This window comes from Gopherus evgoodei, chromosome 6 (genome assembly GCF_007399415.2).
Source record: "Gopherus evgoodei ecotype Sinaloan lineage chromosome 6, rGopEvg1_v1.p, whole genome shotgun sequence".
NCBI classification, from domain to species: domain Eukaryota; kingdom Metazoa; phylum Chordata; order Testudines; family Testudinidae; genus Gopherus; species Gopherus evgoodei.
Window position 1 is genome coordinate 94,523,125 of NC_044327.1, and position 18,879 is coordinate 94,542,003.

Consider the following 18,879-nt stretch of genomic DNA (forward strand, 5'->3'; position numbering starts at 1 on the left):
GCCAGTTTTTTCTACCATGGAAATTTATTCTAATATCAATAGTAGTAATACATCCAGAATATTTTATATAACCATAATTTGATCTGTTAGAGTTGAGAGTTCTCTTCCCACTTCCCAGAATAGAAACAAACAAGATGAGGGCTAGGAGTCAAAACATAGACTTAATGCATTTTCCCCCCAAAAGTGAGAAGAATGAAAATTAAAATTTTTTAAGTGTTTTAAACTATAGATTCTGTTCTTAGACTGAGTTAAAAATGAGGTGAGGCATTTAAAGAAGGAGTTACCTGAGGGTAAAAATAAGTGTGATGGAATACATGTCCTTTCCCTGCATTCGTGGCCACCCCAGGAACTGCTCAGACTCTCTTCCTTTAGTATCCATTAGTCAAGCTCCCTCCACCAACATCTATACAGTGCAAAACAAGAGTCCTAATTCCTGTGACCATCAGGGCTCTGAGAGGAAGAGAGATCTTGCTTCCTTAGGATCACCTTCAATCTGGGCACAGCTAGTCCTGTCCTTCCTACAACACTTCCTAGCTTTTATCACGCTAGTCAGCTGATGCACTAGTTAATTCCTTAACTCACCCAGCCTCCCTCTCTCATTCCTCACAATTTCCTCAATCAGCCATTGCTGGGGAAACTAATTGAGGCTACAGTGATCAGAATGCTGATTTGTCTGTCACGACTCAGCACTCTGTCACAGATGGGTTGCTGAGCTACCCTCCAAGGGAAAGCCTACATTTAGCACTTATATATGACAGTTAATACTTCATAGTAAATTGTCGAGAGAAACTGGATACCCTGTTCCATTGTTTCTCTGACAGGCATTGTAAAAGTACTATTAATATCATTCACTTATTAATGGAATTGTGCATGTAGTTTTCCACAGAATATGTACTCCATGGAAATGCAGTGAGATATTTTACTTGTCTTTCACCTCAGAAGATAAGATTTGAATTTAGGTCACAAAAAAAATGGTTTGAAAGTCACCAACTCACCACTAGATCTTCATTAACAGGATAAAAATCAATATTCAGTTTACCACAATTAAGTTTCTTGTCATGGAGGTCTAGTGCAGAGGAGAAAAGGAATTTAACTCAGACCCTGAATTGTTTTTTTACTGAATAACTCAGAACCTGGCTAACATTACAGAACACAGAAGCAAACTTTCTGTGCAGTGTTAATAATTAGCCATGTAGCCAATCAATATTAAAGAGTCATTGTCAGCATAAAATATGTAAGAATTTTACTTACTTTTGTTACTTATAACTTACTGTATGTTATCAAGACTGAAAATTAAATCAATCAATTTTACATTTTACCATTTATGCTGAGTATTTACGTTTTGCATTTCTCTCAGCTGAGACAATAAAAAATAGACTCCTTAACATCAGTTATTGTTAATTTTTTAGCGGATTTTCCTGTCTGATTCCCCTGCACTAGCTCAATATTATCATTATTCAGATTCACAATGCCACATCTGAAAGTTAAAATTAGAATAGACCCTCAATACCCATGATCAGTAATGGGAGTTATGCTGCTGGTTTCCCACACAATGTGTTGAATACTTGCCCCATAACCTTAAGATACATGAATTAGACATCCTCTTTAAGCTATATATATATATATAAAAGATTACAATCTATGACTGTGTGTACAAACACTTAAGCCTGTTATATCAGGGTTGAAAGGGACCTCAGAAGGTCATCTAGTCCAACCCCCAGACCCCTAAATGGCCCCATCAAGGATTGAACTCATAACCCTGGGTTTATCAGGGCACCGCTCAAACCACTGAGCTGTCCCTTCCCTGCTATATCACTCATGTGCAGTCCTGTAGAAATCATTGGAATTGCTTACATGAGTAACATTATGAACTTGCTTAAATGTTTGGCAGATTGGGGCCCTCTGATTCTGGGAAGGGATCTGCTCATGTGGATCCTTAGGCTTGGGTATCAGTGGGACTTTGTGAGAGTGCAAGGGATTTCACAGGTGGATTCCTTTGCAGAATGAGAGCTTATGATTAATAAAGCAGCTGTTAGTAAAAATCTTTGGTTTACAAAGTAAAATGTACACATTTGAAAACAGTAATTACTGCTTAGATATTTGAGTTTAGAATTGGCCCATCTTTTGTGTTACACATAAGGTCATAAATGTGGTGCTTTCAGGCTAATTATATGTAGTAGACAATTATAAAAATAGCTGTTTTTATGTGTAGCTAGTATATATATATCTACATTACATAATATGTACTACTGTTTTATCATTTGTTTTTAAATTTAGTCATTGTAGGTCAAAAATGAAATACAAAAAAAGTAAGTATTAAAAGAAGTGTGTCTGGATCAGGAATTAAGTTTGGTGGCTGAGCTGTAAACACTAAAGAGCTTCTGCCTCTATTGCCATGCAAAGTTGACTAGTAGAGACTAAATAGATTATTTATTTTTTCTTTCCATTAGGGGAACTTCTCCAAAGAACTGCCTTTTGTTTTTAGGCTTAATTAACCGACAAATATGTTAGGAAGTGTACTTTTGCCTTATTTATTTTTAGTTTTCTTAGTTAGTTTTATTTACACATTTCTATTGAGAAAATAGTGATAAAAAAGTAATGCTTTCATTTCTTTGAAGTTGCAATTCAGTGTTTGGAGACTGTTTTTAAGATTAGCCTAGAAGATACGCATCTTGCAGTGCCACAGCAGTTGACAGAAATGTTCTCAAATTCTTTTCACAAGGTAAGAATTGATTTTAGTCTTACTTTATCATTATCCAATTAAGATTGTGACTATGGTGTGGAATCTTAAAATGTTATATAAGTCAAAGCAACGTGGTGTCATAAACAGATAGCTAAGGGTTAATGTCTCTTTCACCTGAAGCACCTGACCAGAGGACCAATCAGGAAACAGGATTTTTTCAACTCTGGGTGGAGGGTTTTTTGTGTGTGAGTCTTTTGTTCTGGTTCTTCTGCCTGAATCTCTCTCAGCTATGAGGAGGATTTTTCTATTTCCTGCTTTCTAATCTTATGTTTCCAAGTTGTGAGTACAAAGTTGGGTTTTTTGTTTTGTATTTACATGTCTATAGTTGCTGGAGTGCTTTAAATTGTATTCTTTTTGAATAAGGCTGTTTATTCATATTTCTTTTAAGCAATTGACCCTGTATTTGTCACCTTAATACAGAGAGACCATTTGTATGTATTTTTCTTTCTTTTTTATATAAAGCTTTCTTTTAAGACCTGTTGGAGTTTTTCTTTAGTGAGGAACTCCAGGGAATTGGGTCTGCAGCTCACCAGGGAATTGGTGGGAGGAAGAAGTCAGAGGGAGATCTGTGTGTGTTAGATTTACTAGCCTGACTTTGCATTCCCTCTGGGTGAAGAGGGAAGTGCTTTTGTTTCCAGGACTGGAATTAGAGAGGGTGGACTCCCTCTGCTTAAATTCACGGAGGTTGCTTCTGTGTAGCTCTCCAGGAGCACCTGGAGGGGGGAAGGGGAAAAAGGATTATTTCCCTTTGTTGTGAGACTCAAGGGATTTGGGTCTTGGGGTCCCCAGGGATGGTTTTTGGGGGGGGACCAGAGTGCCCCAAAACACTCTAATTTTTTGGGTGGTGGCAGCAGTACCAGGTCCAAGCTGGTAACTAAGCTTGGAGGTTTTCATGCTAACCCCCATATTTTGGACGCTAAGGTCCAAATCTGGGACTAAGTTATGACATGTGGAAACTTAATAAAAATGATATTCAAGTGAAATTCCTGCAATAGATAGGAGAACAGGATGGTTTTTGGACTCTGAGAGGACATAAATTCAGTTAAGGCAAAGATAACCCATGTAAATTACGTTACTAAAAAGAATGGGCTTTTTTCCATCATGGAGGATACTTGCCCTCAGTGACACTTAGCCATTTTGCAATTCCAAAGACAGTTGACAAGAAACCGATTGAGGTCATCCACAGCTTCCTGGTCCCTCTGCCCCCAGCTCCATTGCGTATCCCCTCCCATGGAGAAAATTTAGTCTCTTAAAGCATTCCACACAACCAGTTTAGGTAAAACTAAAAGCTGTACTTTTAAAGGTCTAAGGATATAATATAGGAAGAATATTGTTGGCACCAAGAAAGCAGAGAGAGAACTTGTGAGAAAGAAAATGGGGATATCAGAGGTCATACTAATCTCCCCCTTCCCTCCCATTTTACTGAGGCAGGGGAATATTGCTGCAAGATTTTAAGTGGGAACAGACAACTATCTTGGTCTAGTGTGTTTTACAGAAATGGTATGATCTCTTGCTGACTTAAGGCCTAATGGTGCACTAAACGGTTCACACAACCCCTTTCAGTATGAAGGTTGAGGAAGAAGCCATTAATGTAGCCAGGGCCTACACCTGAATCAGAATACACTTCTAGTTATTTGTTTTTTATTTTTTTTTAAATCTAGAATGACATGTTGCCTCTCTCCGATTCATTGCCAGAAGATATTGAAAAGGCTGACCAGCTGAAGGATGAAGGTGTGTAATTGATAAGGGTATGTTACACTGTCTGGAGTAGCTCATGACCGTGAGTGCCAACCTCAGGAGACTGTCAAAAAGCAGGGCAGAAACCCTAAACTGCTTGAGGAAACACCTTTTATTGCTCCAGTACTTTGAGCTGTAATGTGTGAGCTCTGTATTGGGCTTCCAGGTGTTCCATGCATCTGTGGTAGGCTGTCTCCTCAGCCTCTTCAGTTTCTTTGATCTCCTTGATCTGGGGGTCCACCATCAGTCTCTGGAGCTTACATTCTCCCTGGGCTGCCTGCTGCAAGCAGTCAAGCCAGTTCCACTGCAGCAATCTCCATGGCATCTGGAACAGATGGGTGCTTAGCTCCTGATCTGGAGTTTTCTGTTTATTGGATATTCCCTTCGCCTTACATAAAGTTTCTAGGCCTTTTGTCTTGAGACCTTAATATTACTGTGGTCCACTCATTGTGTCTATTATTTAACCTTTAAACACTCTCAATATCAAGTTTTAACTTTTAACAGCTCTGGATTATGATCTATAAATCCAATTGACCTGTAACACATGAATCCTTCCACCTATACAAAAAGTTATACTCTCCTGACCATGACTGCCAACCTCAGGACAGACTGTCAAAAGCCAGGGCAGAAGCCCCAAACTGGTTGTGTGGTGTATAATTAGATTTCACTAATCCAGTAACAAGTTTGAACTCCTAAAGCACTATAACAGTTGTATCATGGAATCACAGGCTGTCCCATGGGGCATTCCACCCTATTTTGCCACCCAGGCAAGCTGACTATGTGGTAGATGGTCACTTTACACCAAAAAGCACAACAATATTCAGGTTACTCTCAATCCTAAAGGACCAGTCACTTATCCCAGGTAATTTGTACTCAGATCTCAACCAAAGACAACTCCTGTATCTAATCCTGTAATAAATTAACTAAAGATATATTAACTAAGAAATAAGAGCATTATTTACAAGGCTAAAATAGGAAACATATACTCACAAGTGAGTTACTGTCTTAGATTTTAAAAAGGTAGTATAAGTTTCTGTAATAAGCCACTCTATATGACCTTTAGGGCCTACCCATGCCAAGCAGCATGGGGATCTCTTGCTTGTGCTTAGAAATCTTTGCCCCTCGGAGACCAAACAGCATAAAGAGACAAGTTTCTCCTTGTCAGGGATTTTTTCTCCCCTTCACCCCAGATTCCAAGCTGATGGGGTGAGTTCATGTATAGGTTTCCCCTTCCTGGAGGGAAATAGAAATTCAGTCAACAAGGTTTCTCTCCCTTGGTCCTACACAATGCCTCATTTGCCTACAGTGGCCCACCTTATGTGCAGAATGAGCACTTTACCTTAATTAATGCTTCTTTTCCTCTTTGGTAGGATACACAATTAGAGGTTTACAATGCTAACAATCAATATAACTTTATATCATGGGTTACAGATATTATAAGTAGGATTAATACATGCAGTATTCCATTAAGTCTAAACATGAAGCACATTTCTTATAATACTAATACCTATTTTAACTATACTAATCCAGAGGTAAGACAGACTGCTTTCCAGCTGTGCATTTGTCAGTGTTCAGTGAGGTTCTGGGATGCAGTGCCTCTGAAAAAGATTTGGGGGTTGTGGTGGATAATCAGCTGAACATGAGTGCCCAGTGTGAGACTGTGGCCAAAAGAGTGAATGCGATCCTGGGATGCATAAACAGGGGTCTCAGGAATAGAGTGGTTATTTTACCTCTGTATTTGGCACTGGTGTGACTGTTGCTGGAATACTGTGCCCAGTTCTGGTGCCTACAATTCAAGAAGAATGTTGATAAATTGGAGAAGGTTCAGAGAAGTGCCACAAGAATGATTCAAGGATTAGAAAGCATGCCTTACAACGACTGAGCCCTTTGAGTCTATCGATATAGTTAGCTTAACAGAAGGTTAAGGGGTGATTTGGTTACAGTTAAGTATTAGGGATGTAAATATCATTTAAAAAGTTAACTGTTTTAATGATTAAAATATTTCATTTAAATGGTTAATCTATTAAAGGAAGGGGGGCTCGGGTCAGGTTCGGCTGGACGGCACGGCTAGGGCTGCTCTGGCCAGCCGACGTGGCTGGGGCCGATCTGGCCAGCCGGTACGGGGCTGCTGGGGTTAGCGAGTGGGCTGGCCCGGGGGTTAATGGTTAAGGTGGGTTAACCAGTAAGACTAAAATTTACTGGTTGACATTTTACCTCCCTAATAAGTATCTACATGGGGAACAAATATTTAATAATGGACTCTTCGATCGAACAGAGAAGGTTTAATATGATCCAGTAGCTGGAAGTTGAAGCTTGACAAATTCAGACTGGAAATAAGGTGTGAATTTATCAGTGAGAGTAATTAACCACTGGACCAATGGTCATGGTAGATTCTCTCACAGACAATTTGTAAATCAAGACTGGATGCTTTGCTAAAAACTGTGCTCTAGGGATTATTTTGGGGAAGTGCCATGATCTATGTTATGTAGGAGGGCAGAGAAGATCATCACAATGGTTCCTTCTGTTTTGTAATCTATGAAACACAGAAACATACTTCGCTGTTTTCAGTCATTGTCTGAGTTGAGAACTGCCCCTCTGCAGGATCTCTCTCAGTCACAGCTGCAGCCACACTGGATGGACCTGCCCAATCTATGCATCCATAGCAACCTGTTGACTCACCCCCAATACAAAAGAGAGAATTTACTAACTAGCTGGAAAGTTAGTGACATGTCACCTAGGCCTGTCATTTATTTCAAGCTACATTATTATTTAAACTAATTTGTGATCCATTAGCTACTGTGACAAAGTTCCTCCTCTACCTTGGTGGATCCTGCACTTATTGGTGGATTTGCTCACCTCAGAGATTCATCATGTGGGTCAGGAAATAGCCCAGAGACCTTCTGCTCTGGTAGAAGCCACAGTCCAGGTCAATTCCTCCTGTGCCTGATCAGGAGTTGGGAGGTTTGGGAGGAACCCGGGCCCGCCCTCTACTCCGGGTTCCTGCCCAGGGCCCGGTGGATCGCAGCTGTCTATAGTGCCTCCTAGTACAGCTGCGTGACAGCTACAACTCCCTGGGCTACTTCCCCATGGCCTCCTCCCAACACCTTCTTTATCCTCACCACAGGACCTTTCTCCTGGTGTCTGATAATGCTTGTATTCCTCAGTCCTCCAGCAGTATGTCTTCTCACTCTCAGCTCCTTGTGTCTCTTGCCCCTCGCATGGACCATGGGTGTCTCCTGAGCACTCTGCGAGTGTTTGGCTTCAAACCCCAGTTTGTGTGTTTTCTTCAGGTGCTGTACACCTCCACAGAGTTTCTGGTCAGGCTCAACTGAACCCTGACCGAACCGGTCAGCTTTGGGCGAGGAATGCGGCAGGGGTGCTCCCTCTTGAGCCAGCTGTGCCCTTCCTCTATCTCCTCCGTCGGAGGTTGACAGGGTTGGTTCTGCGAGAGCCGGAGCTGCGGCTGGTCCTGTTGGCATATGCCTGATGTGCTCCTCGTGGTCCAGGACCCGGGCGACTTGGTGCGGGTGGAGCCTTGCCAGGCCATCTACTCGGCAGCCTCCTCCGCCCGGGTCAGCTGGGTCAAGAGCTCTGGCCTGGTGACCGAGGATGAGTGGCAGGTGAGCTCCCTCCCACCCTTGCTTCAGGCCATCTGGTGGAGCACGGGTCCACTGCTCTATCTCGGCGTTTACTTTCTGCCATGCATCCATCTTCACCAGAGAACTGGTTCGGTTTACCAGGCAGGGTGACGGGCCTACCTTGACCGGGTCCTGTGAGAGGGCACATCCCTCCCACTCTCCACCCCAGGCCCTCCGAACCTTTTCATCGGGCCCCTTCCCCATGGACCCAACAGGCCCCCCCACCCCTTCACTGTGAGCCAGCTGCATGACTTGCAGCCGGTTCATTTCCAGACCGCGCCAAGGAAACATCTATACACGCTCGTGCTCCATGCCCTCTTCCTCACTCTCGTATCCTGCCCCGACACAAAGTGGTGGGTTCTCCTGCCACCTCTAGAGGGTGAGGAGCCCCAGTGGACCAGAAATGGACAGGACTACTCCGGTCCCTCTCCCTCTGGGGGAGGGCGCTGTTGCTTAATCATCTAGTCCTGTTCATGCTCTGGTGCTGACTTAACAACCTGGTCCCAACCCCAGGTTTCCTGGCCTACCTCCAGATGGTGATTCTGGAGTTCTTTTGACCCGGACTGCACTGGGTTTCTGCAGGGGTCCTCCACCTGCCCCTGGAGGAGGGAGGGCGAGGTCTGAAGTGCTTACACACTCAGGTCCATGTCTTCTGGCTCCAGGCCCTGCAGAGGCTTCTTTACAGTGCAGGTAGTCCGGCTTGGAAAGTACTGGTGCATGTCCTCCTGCGCCACTTCCGAGGGCTCCAACATGACCTCCTCTGCACCTGGAAGCTGTTCTCAGTGACCAGGTCCGTGGCAACCACCGAGGGGGCAGATCTCATGAAGCCCCTGCTACACAAACCCCAGCTCCATGTGCAGGTGGTAGAGTCCCCCTCGGTGCACCAGAGATTGGTTCTGGAAGAAGTCACCAGAGTCGGGGACCTCCTGGATTATGACCAGGGAGACTAGCTGGATTCTCTGACGCTCACTCAGTGCATGGGGCTCTCCACGCCTCATACTCCCCAGCGTGTACTTTAGCAGATGAGGGCTGCTTTACCGCCCGCTGCTCGGGCCTACCTTGACTGGGTCCTGTGAGAGGGCACACCCTGCCCACCCTCCACCTCAGGCCCTCCGGACCTTTTCATTGGGCCCCTGCCCCATGGACCAAACCGGCCCCCCCACCCCTTCACCGTGAGCCGGCTGCATGACTTGCAGCCGGTTCATTTCCAGACCGGGCCAAGGAAACATCTATACACGCTCGTGCTCCACACCCTCTTCCTCATCCTCGTGTTCCGCCCCGACACAAAGTGGCAGGTTCTCCTGCCACCTCTAGACGGTGAGCAGCCCCGGTGGAACAGCCTATACTCTGCCCTGGTCCCAAGGTCTGCTGGGGATGTCAGTTGGCGGCTCCTTCATGGGGCTGTGAGCACGGGCGTGTACTTGGCACAATTTACGCCTGTCCCAGACACCTGCCCCTTCTGCAGCATGAGGGAGACCCTCGCGCACATTTACTTGGAGGGCGCCAGGTTGTAACCCCTAGTCTGTCTCCTCACAAATATTTTTGTTATGCTTCTGGCTGCACTTTTCCCCTCACCTCCTTATCTATGCACTCCCCATCTGTGGCCCACAAAGCCATGGTACCTCCTGGTCAACCTCCTTCTGGCCCTGGCTAAAATGGCCATTTATAAAACCAGGGAGAGGAGGTTGGCCGATGGGGTCTCCTATGACTGTGGGGCCTATTTCCGATCCTTCTTCCGCTCACGCATCTGGGCAGAGTTCCCCTGGGTGGCGTTTGCTGGCTCCCTTGACACCTTTGAGGAGCAGTGGGTGCTGTCCGGGGTTCTCTGCTCGATGTCCTCGTCAAGTTCTCTTTGTTTGACCCTTTGATCTCACTTCCGTCCCTGTTATCTCATTAGTTGTCCCCCAGAATTATTTGGTTTCCAGGCCCTGTGAATCTTCCTCTTAGGCTGGTGGGGGGAGGGTTCCGTTAGCAGTGGGCGGGCTCCACCTGCCCACTTCCTTGTTCCCAGTAGGAACACTCTCCTGTAGCCATCTGGCCTAACCTTGTCACGCTATGTTACTAGACTCTACTCTGTTACACTTACCTGGCTCTGTGAAGATTATGCATTCCTTCCAAATGGAAGTGACTTTGCTAATATGTGAAATATTTGTGATTCAATTTCTCATACTATATTGCCATGAGTAACCTCATTGTGTATCAGTTATAACAGAGTTGAAAAATCTGTATGGTTCTCTGAATTTGGAATGTTGTTTCCTTCACTGCCAATGGCTGAGACTGAAGGATCTCTTCCTCATTCAGCCATGTGCCCTGCATGGAGCGGACTCAGCGCGTTCTGGAGCATGTCAGCTCCCTGTACTCTCTCTACACTTTGTAGGATACTCTTCTTCCTTCATACTTCCTTTGTTGTGTTCCTTCTCTTACCTTGGCCCATTTGCCAGGACTTTAAGTTTTGTTAGTCTCTTCCTGTTAAATCTGATCTTTTTCCCTGCCTGAGTGGGATTATGGCCTGTGCCTGTACTGCTGCCAGATATGATACAAGGGATGGGGAGAAAAGTAAAGCGGGGTCCTCTTTTCTTTTATTGTACTAGTGCTGCTTGGTGTTTTTCCTTCCCTGGCTGCATAATGTTTTTAGTCTCCTAAGAGTTGACTAGTGATGCATCTGCTGAGGTGTTGGTGTGTACTTCTGGCACCTGTGGTATATATGTCCTCAGTGTCTTCATGAAAGAGCTATTGGTAGCTGCATGGGACTGTTCATTTACCTGCCCATCTTCATTCTTGTTTTTAGAGTCCTCATGTTATGGTTGTAGTTACAGGCAAGTTTTGGGTGTTTTAAATCAAAAAGGGTCTCCAGATCTAGTTCATTAAGTTGTGAGACCTGCTAGGATATCCATCCTGACCAATCCAAACTGCAGCTGTTGTGGTTGATCAGCCCATTGAGCCAGTACCCAACAAATTGATTCCTTGCTCAACAGCAGGGAACTGCCTGGTAAGTATGTAAACATTAAGTGTTGTGCTGCTTTGTACATAACAAGTCTGCATGAAAAAAGTGTACTGTATATTCAGCAAACTAATACAAAATCTTTTTTTCTGAAAAGTAAATCACAAAAGGCAACACAGTCCCAACTGTTTTGTGAGGTATTGTAGTGTAGTGATTTTGCTCTGTGTTTATCGTTCAGATATAGAATTACACCTTTAATTATCTTAAAACATCATTTTTACAATTTATTTCAGGTAATAATCACATGAAGGAAGAAAATTATGTTGCTGCAGTGGATTGTTATACTCATGCTATAGAGCTGGATCCAAATAATGCAGTATATTATTGTAACAGGTAAAAAATAACAAACAATCTCTTAAACTTCATAGAGATAATTTTAAAAAGAAAAACTGAACTAGATCAAAACAAGGTGAAGTTAAAACCCATCCTTTTCAGCTAGTAACAACATCTGGTTTATACCAGCTTGGTTATGCACATTTTGAAATGTGTCATTTCAACTATACCCAAATGTTTGTCTTCGTTATATTTGTCATGTGGATTTTAACTTTGTTTCAAAACTTTATTTGGTAACTGATGTTGGCAACTTGAAGCAACTTCTACACAAAAAATTAGTTTCAAAGCCCATTTGAGCTAGTGGGAACCACTCTATAGAATTCTAATGGATCAGGCCTAATGTCCATTAATTTTCCAGAGCAAACATATTTGTAAAGTGCTTTGAAGACGTTAAACATTATATAAGAGCTAAATATCTTTATGCCAGGATTATTGCAAGAGTAACAGTTCTACAGTTCTAATACAGATTTTATTTTTAGTTACTAAACAAGTGATTTATATAGTAGAGACAAGCACAAGGATACAGAGGAACCATAAATATTTACTAAAGTGGCATTACATATTTAAGGCAGTAGTTCAGAGTTTAAACCATATTTTTTCTCTGATAAGACAGCAGTGCCATACATTCTCTCTAGATGTAAACTGGTCATGTAGGACCTGATCCAAAGCCCATTGAAGCCAAAGTAGGCTTTGAATGATCCCAAAATATGTGTAATTAGCACCACAAAGTAACTACTACTACTTTGATATTCAGTGAGTATGGAAAATGTGTGCAACTTGCAATGAGTTGATACTGTAAGGCATAAGTGAGTACACTGCCAGTGGAAGTCATTTAAAACTAGGATTGAATTTTGCTCCAGGAGTTTTAGGATGGTGCAGACATAAGCTGAAGCAGAGGAGGGAGGTTTGCTTTCCCATAAGAAAAGGGGAGAGCCAGATCAGGCTGATTCCTTATTTGGTCCGTTGAGTCTCTCTCTAAACATGAAAAAAAAAATTGAAGTGCATGCAGGGCTAAATACTGCCTTTGATTGGACTCATGCAACTGTATTGACCTCAGTGGGGTTGAACAGGTGTAAAGGTGTCCATATAATTAAAGACAATGAACACAACCCAGTAGGAAGGGAAGTAATTTTTTTCATTAAACCTAGACAAATTCAGAGGGCATAGTGGGAAAAAGGTTTAAATAAAAAAAATAATTTTACACAGAATTTTTCATGGAAAACTAGCACAAAATGCTTTGCAGAATTTAATATTCCTCCTTCTGTAAACTAGCATTTTAACTATGGAAAGACAAGCTGGAATGTTTTTTTCTGAATACTCTCAAACCATGGGAAAGATTGAATTTGAATACTAATCTGAACTGTTTGGCTTGGCCACTCTACTGTCTTAACTCAAATCATATGTAAAAATAATTAGTGTTTCCTTGGTAAAGATGCAGTAATAATCAGTATCCAGACTTACCTATTAGCATGAGTGGCATCACACACACACACACACACACACACAAAACGATGTTTCTATAGAGACTTTGAAAAAATCAGTATAGATCAAATACATTGTCAGTCAGTGTAGAGCTTCTAGCTCCTCTAGCAATTCTCCTGGAGCCAGGCACCTGAGGGATAAATGAGCTAACAGAAGGATTGTCATATGAGACTGATAGGTAGAGACATAAAGAGGGAGGGAGAGAGAGAGATCAATGAGATCCTTTGAACAATGAGGAGTGAAAACGAAAAGTATTATTGCTGCAAAAGGATGACTGGTATATAATACTTGTTTTCCTAGACAGTCACCATATATTACCAAATCTACCATTTGACAGTTTGGCTTGTTAGAATTAATTTAATGATGTATTTTGTGTGTATCCATATTCTGGTTATTATACGCTTTTCCACACTATTATGTTTTTTGTAAGATATGACTCTATACAATTGAAGGCTCTAAGTCAGTAAGGCACTTACACGTGTTTAACTTTAAGCACTTGAACAGTTCCACTGAAGTCAAGCTAGGTGAGCAAATTTTCTATAATGTAACTGAATAGTCAGTAGGATTAAAAATGTTCTTAATGTTAAGTGTGGTCTTTGGGGCCTAAATCTGGATGCTCATACTTTTCTTAAATGCATTCTTTTCCCCCTACTTTAGGGCTGCTGCTCAAAGCAAGCTCAGCAACTACAATGAAGCAATAAAAGACTGTGAAAGAGCAATAGCAATAGATCCAAAATACAGCAAAGCATATGGGAGAATGGGGTAAGATCATCCAAATGTATGTAAGCATTAAGGGCCAGATCTTTGAAAGGTGTAAATCAATGTAGCTCTATTTAAAATCAATGGCATAATTCCAGTTTATGTTGACTGAAAATCTGGTGCTAAAAGTGCAGTTGTTTTCTAGGACTAAAGCTGGCATGAGGTTCCATGTACATGTTCTCTCCTACTGACTTCCTGTCAGGTTTGCTCTGTTTACACTACAGATTTTTATCAGCCCTGCAAACTATTCGAGGGAGTCAAACTGTGTTCTTTATCACTTCTACATAATCACCAGTAATTATTCTGTAACTGGAACAACAACTATTCTGTTAACGATAATGAATAGAGAATAGAATCCAGGTCCCACTCTCAAAAGTGTTGGGTTTGCAGAGCTAACAGGAGTACAAACTTATTTTTCTCACTTAAATACACCTAGGAAGTAGATCTGTTGAGGTGGAAAGTGCTGACCCTAACATCGCACTCTTAAGTACATTCTATTACGAATTCACATCTGTACACTTAGGGAAAGTCATCCTTGTGACTTTTTTCAATAGTCCCTGTGCAGAGGGGCTTTTGTGCTGGGGATATTTCCCAGAGTGCCCATGCAGTTGCTTTGTGACTTCTTTGTCTTGTCATAACTGGGCAGGGCAATCAATCATTGCATGCTTAGAGCGTGGGAGTTAGAAACTAGGACTCTTGACACCAGAAATACAGTCCTTTACCACTTGAGTTAGAAGCCTCTCTGGCTGATGTTGTAATAATAACTTGTAGGCAAGACACTGTGATTACATTGACCAATAAATGCCAAAGCAGGTCAGACATTCCATACATCTATATGTATATAAAGAATCAGACCCCCTAACCAATAAGAGTGAAGTTCACCTGGTAAACCAATTTAAATAAATTTTAATAATAAAACAAATATCTAGTGCAAAGTTCTTCCCTCAGAGGCACATACATGGCTCTCATTGAAGCCAGTGAGCTCTGTGTATGTGCATGTAAGGACTGACTTTGGTCCTTAGCTTTTTAAATTTCAAAACATGAATTTTAATTCTGAATATTAAATGAAAATATGAATGCTGCTTCTGCGAATACTAATCATCAAATCTAGTAAAAAATGTGAATATAGCACAGTGAGAGCTGTCTGGAAGGATCAAATGGGATTACGCATCTTTACTACCTGAAGTTTTATGAATGTCTCCATATTTGAAAGGGCTCTTGGCCGTAATCTGAAGGGAGAACTGTGGCCAGCATAGAACTGGCTTCTGCAAATGTGTCTGTGCCAACGTCTGTGGTCTGAAATGCAGTGGACCATGACTTGTTCAACTTTGGTGGTAATGAGGATCCCCTATAATTTAAATTAACATAATTTATCAGTTTGGCATAGCTAGCATGATATTAGGGAATCTAAAAATATGATCAATAAATTACTTAAGAGATTCCTTTTGGCACTCTGGGGAATGATCTCTCTAATGACCATCAGATGTAGCCTGCTGGGGTTTTCCATCATCATGACTAAGCAGGTAGAAAAATTAGATGACTTCAGTTTCTTATCCTGATAAGATTATAATATTAACAGAACACTGAGAAAAATATTGATATCAGAATAACTACTGAATCTTTTTCTCAGTAGCTACGTATTCAGATGTAGGTCTGATTGAATATTCAATATCTTAGATACAATGGAGCTGCCATAAGTAGCAGCTATGAACAAAGTGGAAAATCCTTATATATTAGTGTCATAGTACATAACCATGAAACCCAACTAGAAGAGGGACAAATTGTATTTGTGAGCAAATTACGGCCTGCAGGCCACATCCGGCCCACAGGACTCTCCTGCCTGGCCCCCGAGCTCCTGGCCCTGGAGGCTCGCCCCCGGCCCCTCCCCTGCTGTCCCCCTACCCCCGCAGTCTCAGCTCATCCCGCTGCTGGCGCAATGCTCTAGGCAGCAGGGCTGTGAGCTCCTGGGGCAGCGCAGCTGCAGAGCCTGGCCTGACCCGGTGGTCTGAGCTGCATAGTGGCGGCAGCGGTGTGGCCTGGCTCCAGTTGGGCGGCGCGGCTGTAGCGCCACCAGTGCTCCAGGCAGCGTGGTAAGGGGGCACGGAGCAGGGGGAGGGTTGGATAGAGGGCAGGGGAGTTCGGAGTGATGGTCAGAGGGCGGGGGTGTGGATAGGGGTCGAGGTGGTCAGAGGGGAATAGGGAGTTGAATGGGGGTAGGAGTCTCAGCGGGGCAGTCAGGAAGGAGGGGTGTTGGATGGGACAGCCAGGGGCAGTCAGGGGACAGGGAGAAGGGGGGGGTTGGATGGAGCAGGGGTCGGGGGGGCGCTGTCAGGAATGAGAGGAAGGGTTGGATGGGGTGGCAGGGGTCTGGGAGTTGTCAGGGGACAGGGAGCGGGGGAGTATGGATGGGTCCTGGGGGAAGAGAGAGGGCGCATCAGGGAATAGGGCAGATTGGATTGGTCAGGAGACTGGCAGATAGGAGGTGGGGGCTGGGCGACAATCCCCTCCCCAACCAGCTCCCCATACAATTTCCAAAACCCGATGCGGCCCTCAGTTTTCCCGCCCCTGTGTTAAACCATATAGGTGACCATAAAGGACGACAAATATAAAACAGTTACTTGTAGTAATTGTGCTTTGTCAAAATGATTGTCTATGTGGATAACGCTCTAGCGTGCCACTAGTGCATGAACTTAGAAGATTTGCCTGAGAAGTGTACATTGGGGCAGCTTGCTGCTCCTCTTCTTCCCATTCTGGGTTCCAAAGAGAATGCGTTGCCCCAAACGTCTCTTAGTTCATATCACTAATTTAGGAATCCTTCTACAAGAGACTGCAAAGAAGTGGAGAAAATGAGCAGGGAGCTTAGATCCATATGGGTAGTCATCTCAGGGAGCTGTAATTACTATGGTAAGTAAATGGTGTTTTTTTCTTGGAGAATTGCCCATATGAGTTCCAGCCTCCCACTCTTGGAAGATTAACAGGTGAGCCTGAGGACTGTTCATTTAAAAAATGATTGCAGAACTGTTATCCTGAATTGGGTATCAGATTAGAGCCCTACTTGAGAGAGCAACTCTGCATAGAGGTAGTTACAGCGCTCTAAAAAGCACCCTTGTGTATTTCACTAAGTGATAACTTGTGAAGGGATGGCCTAGAATAGAGCCAGAAGCATTTGGCATTTTTGTTGGTGGCAGAAAGTTTTCATAAGGCTTGCTTGTATGTGGAACATATGCAAGACTGAGTTCTTGGGGGATCACCTGTGCTGCATAAAGTGGTATGACATAAGTAAATGCCAGCACCAGTCAGTATGCATCAATACTTACATTCTAGTAGTAAACTTACATGTATTTTGGAATGATCAGGATCTAAGTTAGTTGTGAGATTCTCTCACTTCCTCCTGTGCTAATTAGATCCAAAACTGTTAGTATCTTTACTACTTTGATGCGCTCATACTGACTTTCTTTATTTCACACTAGGTTAGCCCTGACCTCTATGAACAAATACCAAGAAGCAATTACCAGTTACCAAAAAGCACTGGTTCTTGATCCAGAAAATGACTCTTACAAGTCAAATATGAAAATAGCTGAACAGAAACTAAGAGACCTCTCCAGTCCTGTACGTTACCTTACTTATTTTTTCTTTTCAGTGAGGTTTTTTAATAACTCAAATGGAATTTCTTAGACATAGTACTCTTCAGATATTATTTGTTTACAGACTGGAACAGGACTGAGTTTTGACATGGCAAGCTTGATAAACAACCCAGCGTTCATTAGTATGGTGAGTATATTAAGTATATCTTATTGCTTTTAATTAAGAAACAGAATGTAAAATGTTTTAAACATTACTCATGCTTCAACAAAGGAAGATGGTTTTAATGCTTATCATAACTAGTGTATACATCTAAAGCACAGGACTTGGTGGTGATGGGGGACTTCAACTACCCAGAAATTTGTTGGGAAAGTAACACAGCAGTGCACAGATTATTCAACAAGTTCTTGGAATGTGTTTGAGACAATTTTTCATTTCAGAAGGTGAAGAAAGCCACTGGGGAAAGGCTGTTCTGGGTTTGATTTTGACAAATAGGGAGGAACTGAGGGAGAATTTGAAAGTGGAAGGCAGCTTGAGTGAAAGCGATCATGAAATGTAAGAGTTCATGAGTCTAAGGACAGGTAGGAGGGAAAACAGTACAAGAAGATAATATATTTTAAGAGGGCAGGCTTTAGCAAACTCAGGGAGTTGGTATGTCAGATCCCATGGGAAACAAGTCAAAAGGGAAAAACAGTTCAAGAGAGTTGACAGTTTTTCAGAGACACAATAAGGGCATAAGAGCAAACTATCCTGCTGCATAGGAAAGATAGGAAGTTTTGCAAGAGACCACCTTGGCCCAACTAGGAGACTTTCAATAACCTGAAACTCAAGACAGAGTCTTACAAAAAGTGGAACCTAGGTCCTACAAAAAGTGGGGGAAAAAAGGAGGAATATAAACAAATATAGGTATGCAGGGAAAACATTGGAAAGTCCAAGGCATAAAACAAAATTAAACTAGCTAGAGAAATAAAGGGTAACAAGAAAACAGTCTACAAATACATTGGAAGCAAGAGGAAGACCAAGGGCAGGGGAGGCCTATTACTCAATGGGGTGGAGGGAAACAATAACAGAAAATGTGGAAATGAGAGAGATGCCAAATAATTTTTTTGTTTCGGTTTTCACTAAAGTTGAGTAGCAATTGGACAACTAACTGAATGAATGCCAGTGAAAATGAGGTAGGATCAGAGGCTAAAATAGGAAAAGAAGAAGTTAAAAATTACTTAAACAAGTTAGATGTCTTCAAGTCACCAGGGCCTGATGAAATACATCCTAGAATACTCAAGGAGCTGACTGAGGGGATATCTGCACCATTAGCGATTATCTTTCAAAAGTTATGGAAGACAGGTGAGATTCCAGAGGACTGGAAAAGAGAAGATGTAGTGCCAATCTATAAAAAGGGGAATAAGGACAACCTGTGGAATTAGTCCAATCAGGTTAACTTCAGTACCCAGAAAGATAATGGAGCAAATAATTAAGCAGTCAATTTGCAAAAACCTAGAAGATAATAAGGTGAAAAGAAACAGTCAACATGGATTTGTCAAGAACAATTGTGTCAAACCAACCTAATAGTTTTCTTTGATAGAGTCACAAGCCTTGTGGATGGG

General features: G+C 42.6%; 1 protein-coding gene across 3 annotated transcripts in view; it reads left to right on the forward strand.

Annotated features, from left to right (window-relative positions):
- SGTB (small glutamine rich tetratricopeptide repeat containing beta) overlaps positions 1-18,879 on the forward strand; it is a 48,095-nt gene that overhangs the window by 5,228 nt on the left and 23,988 nt on the right. For all 3 annotated transcript variants that reach the window (XM_030566825.1, XM_030566827.1, XM_030566826.1), the window contains exons 3-8: positions 2,619-2,722; positions 4,405-4,474; positions 11,353-11,452; positions 13,592-13,696; positions 17,164-17,302; positions 17,402-17,464. In XM_030566825.1, the coding sequence (XP_030422685.1) occupies positions 2,619-2,722; positions 4,405-4,474; positions 11,353-11,452; positions 13,592-13,696; positions 17,164-17,302; positions 17,402-17,464 (581 nt within the window). The remainder of the gene's footprint in view (positions 1-2,618; positions 2,723-4,404; positions 4,475-11,352; positions 11,453-13,591; positions 13,697-17,163; positions 17,303-17,401; positions 17,465-18,879) is intronic.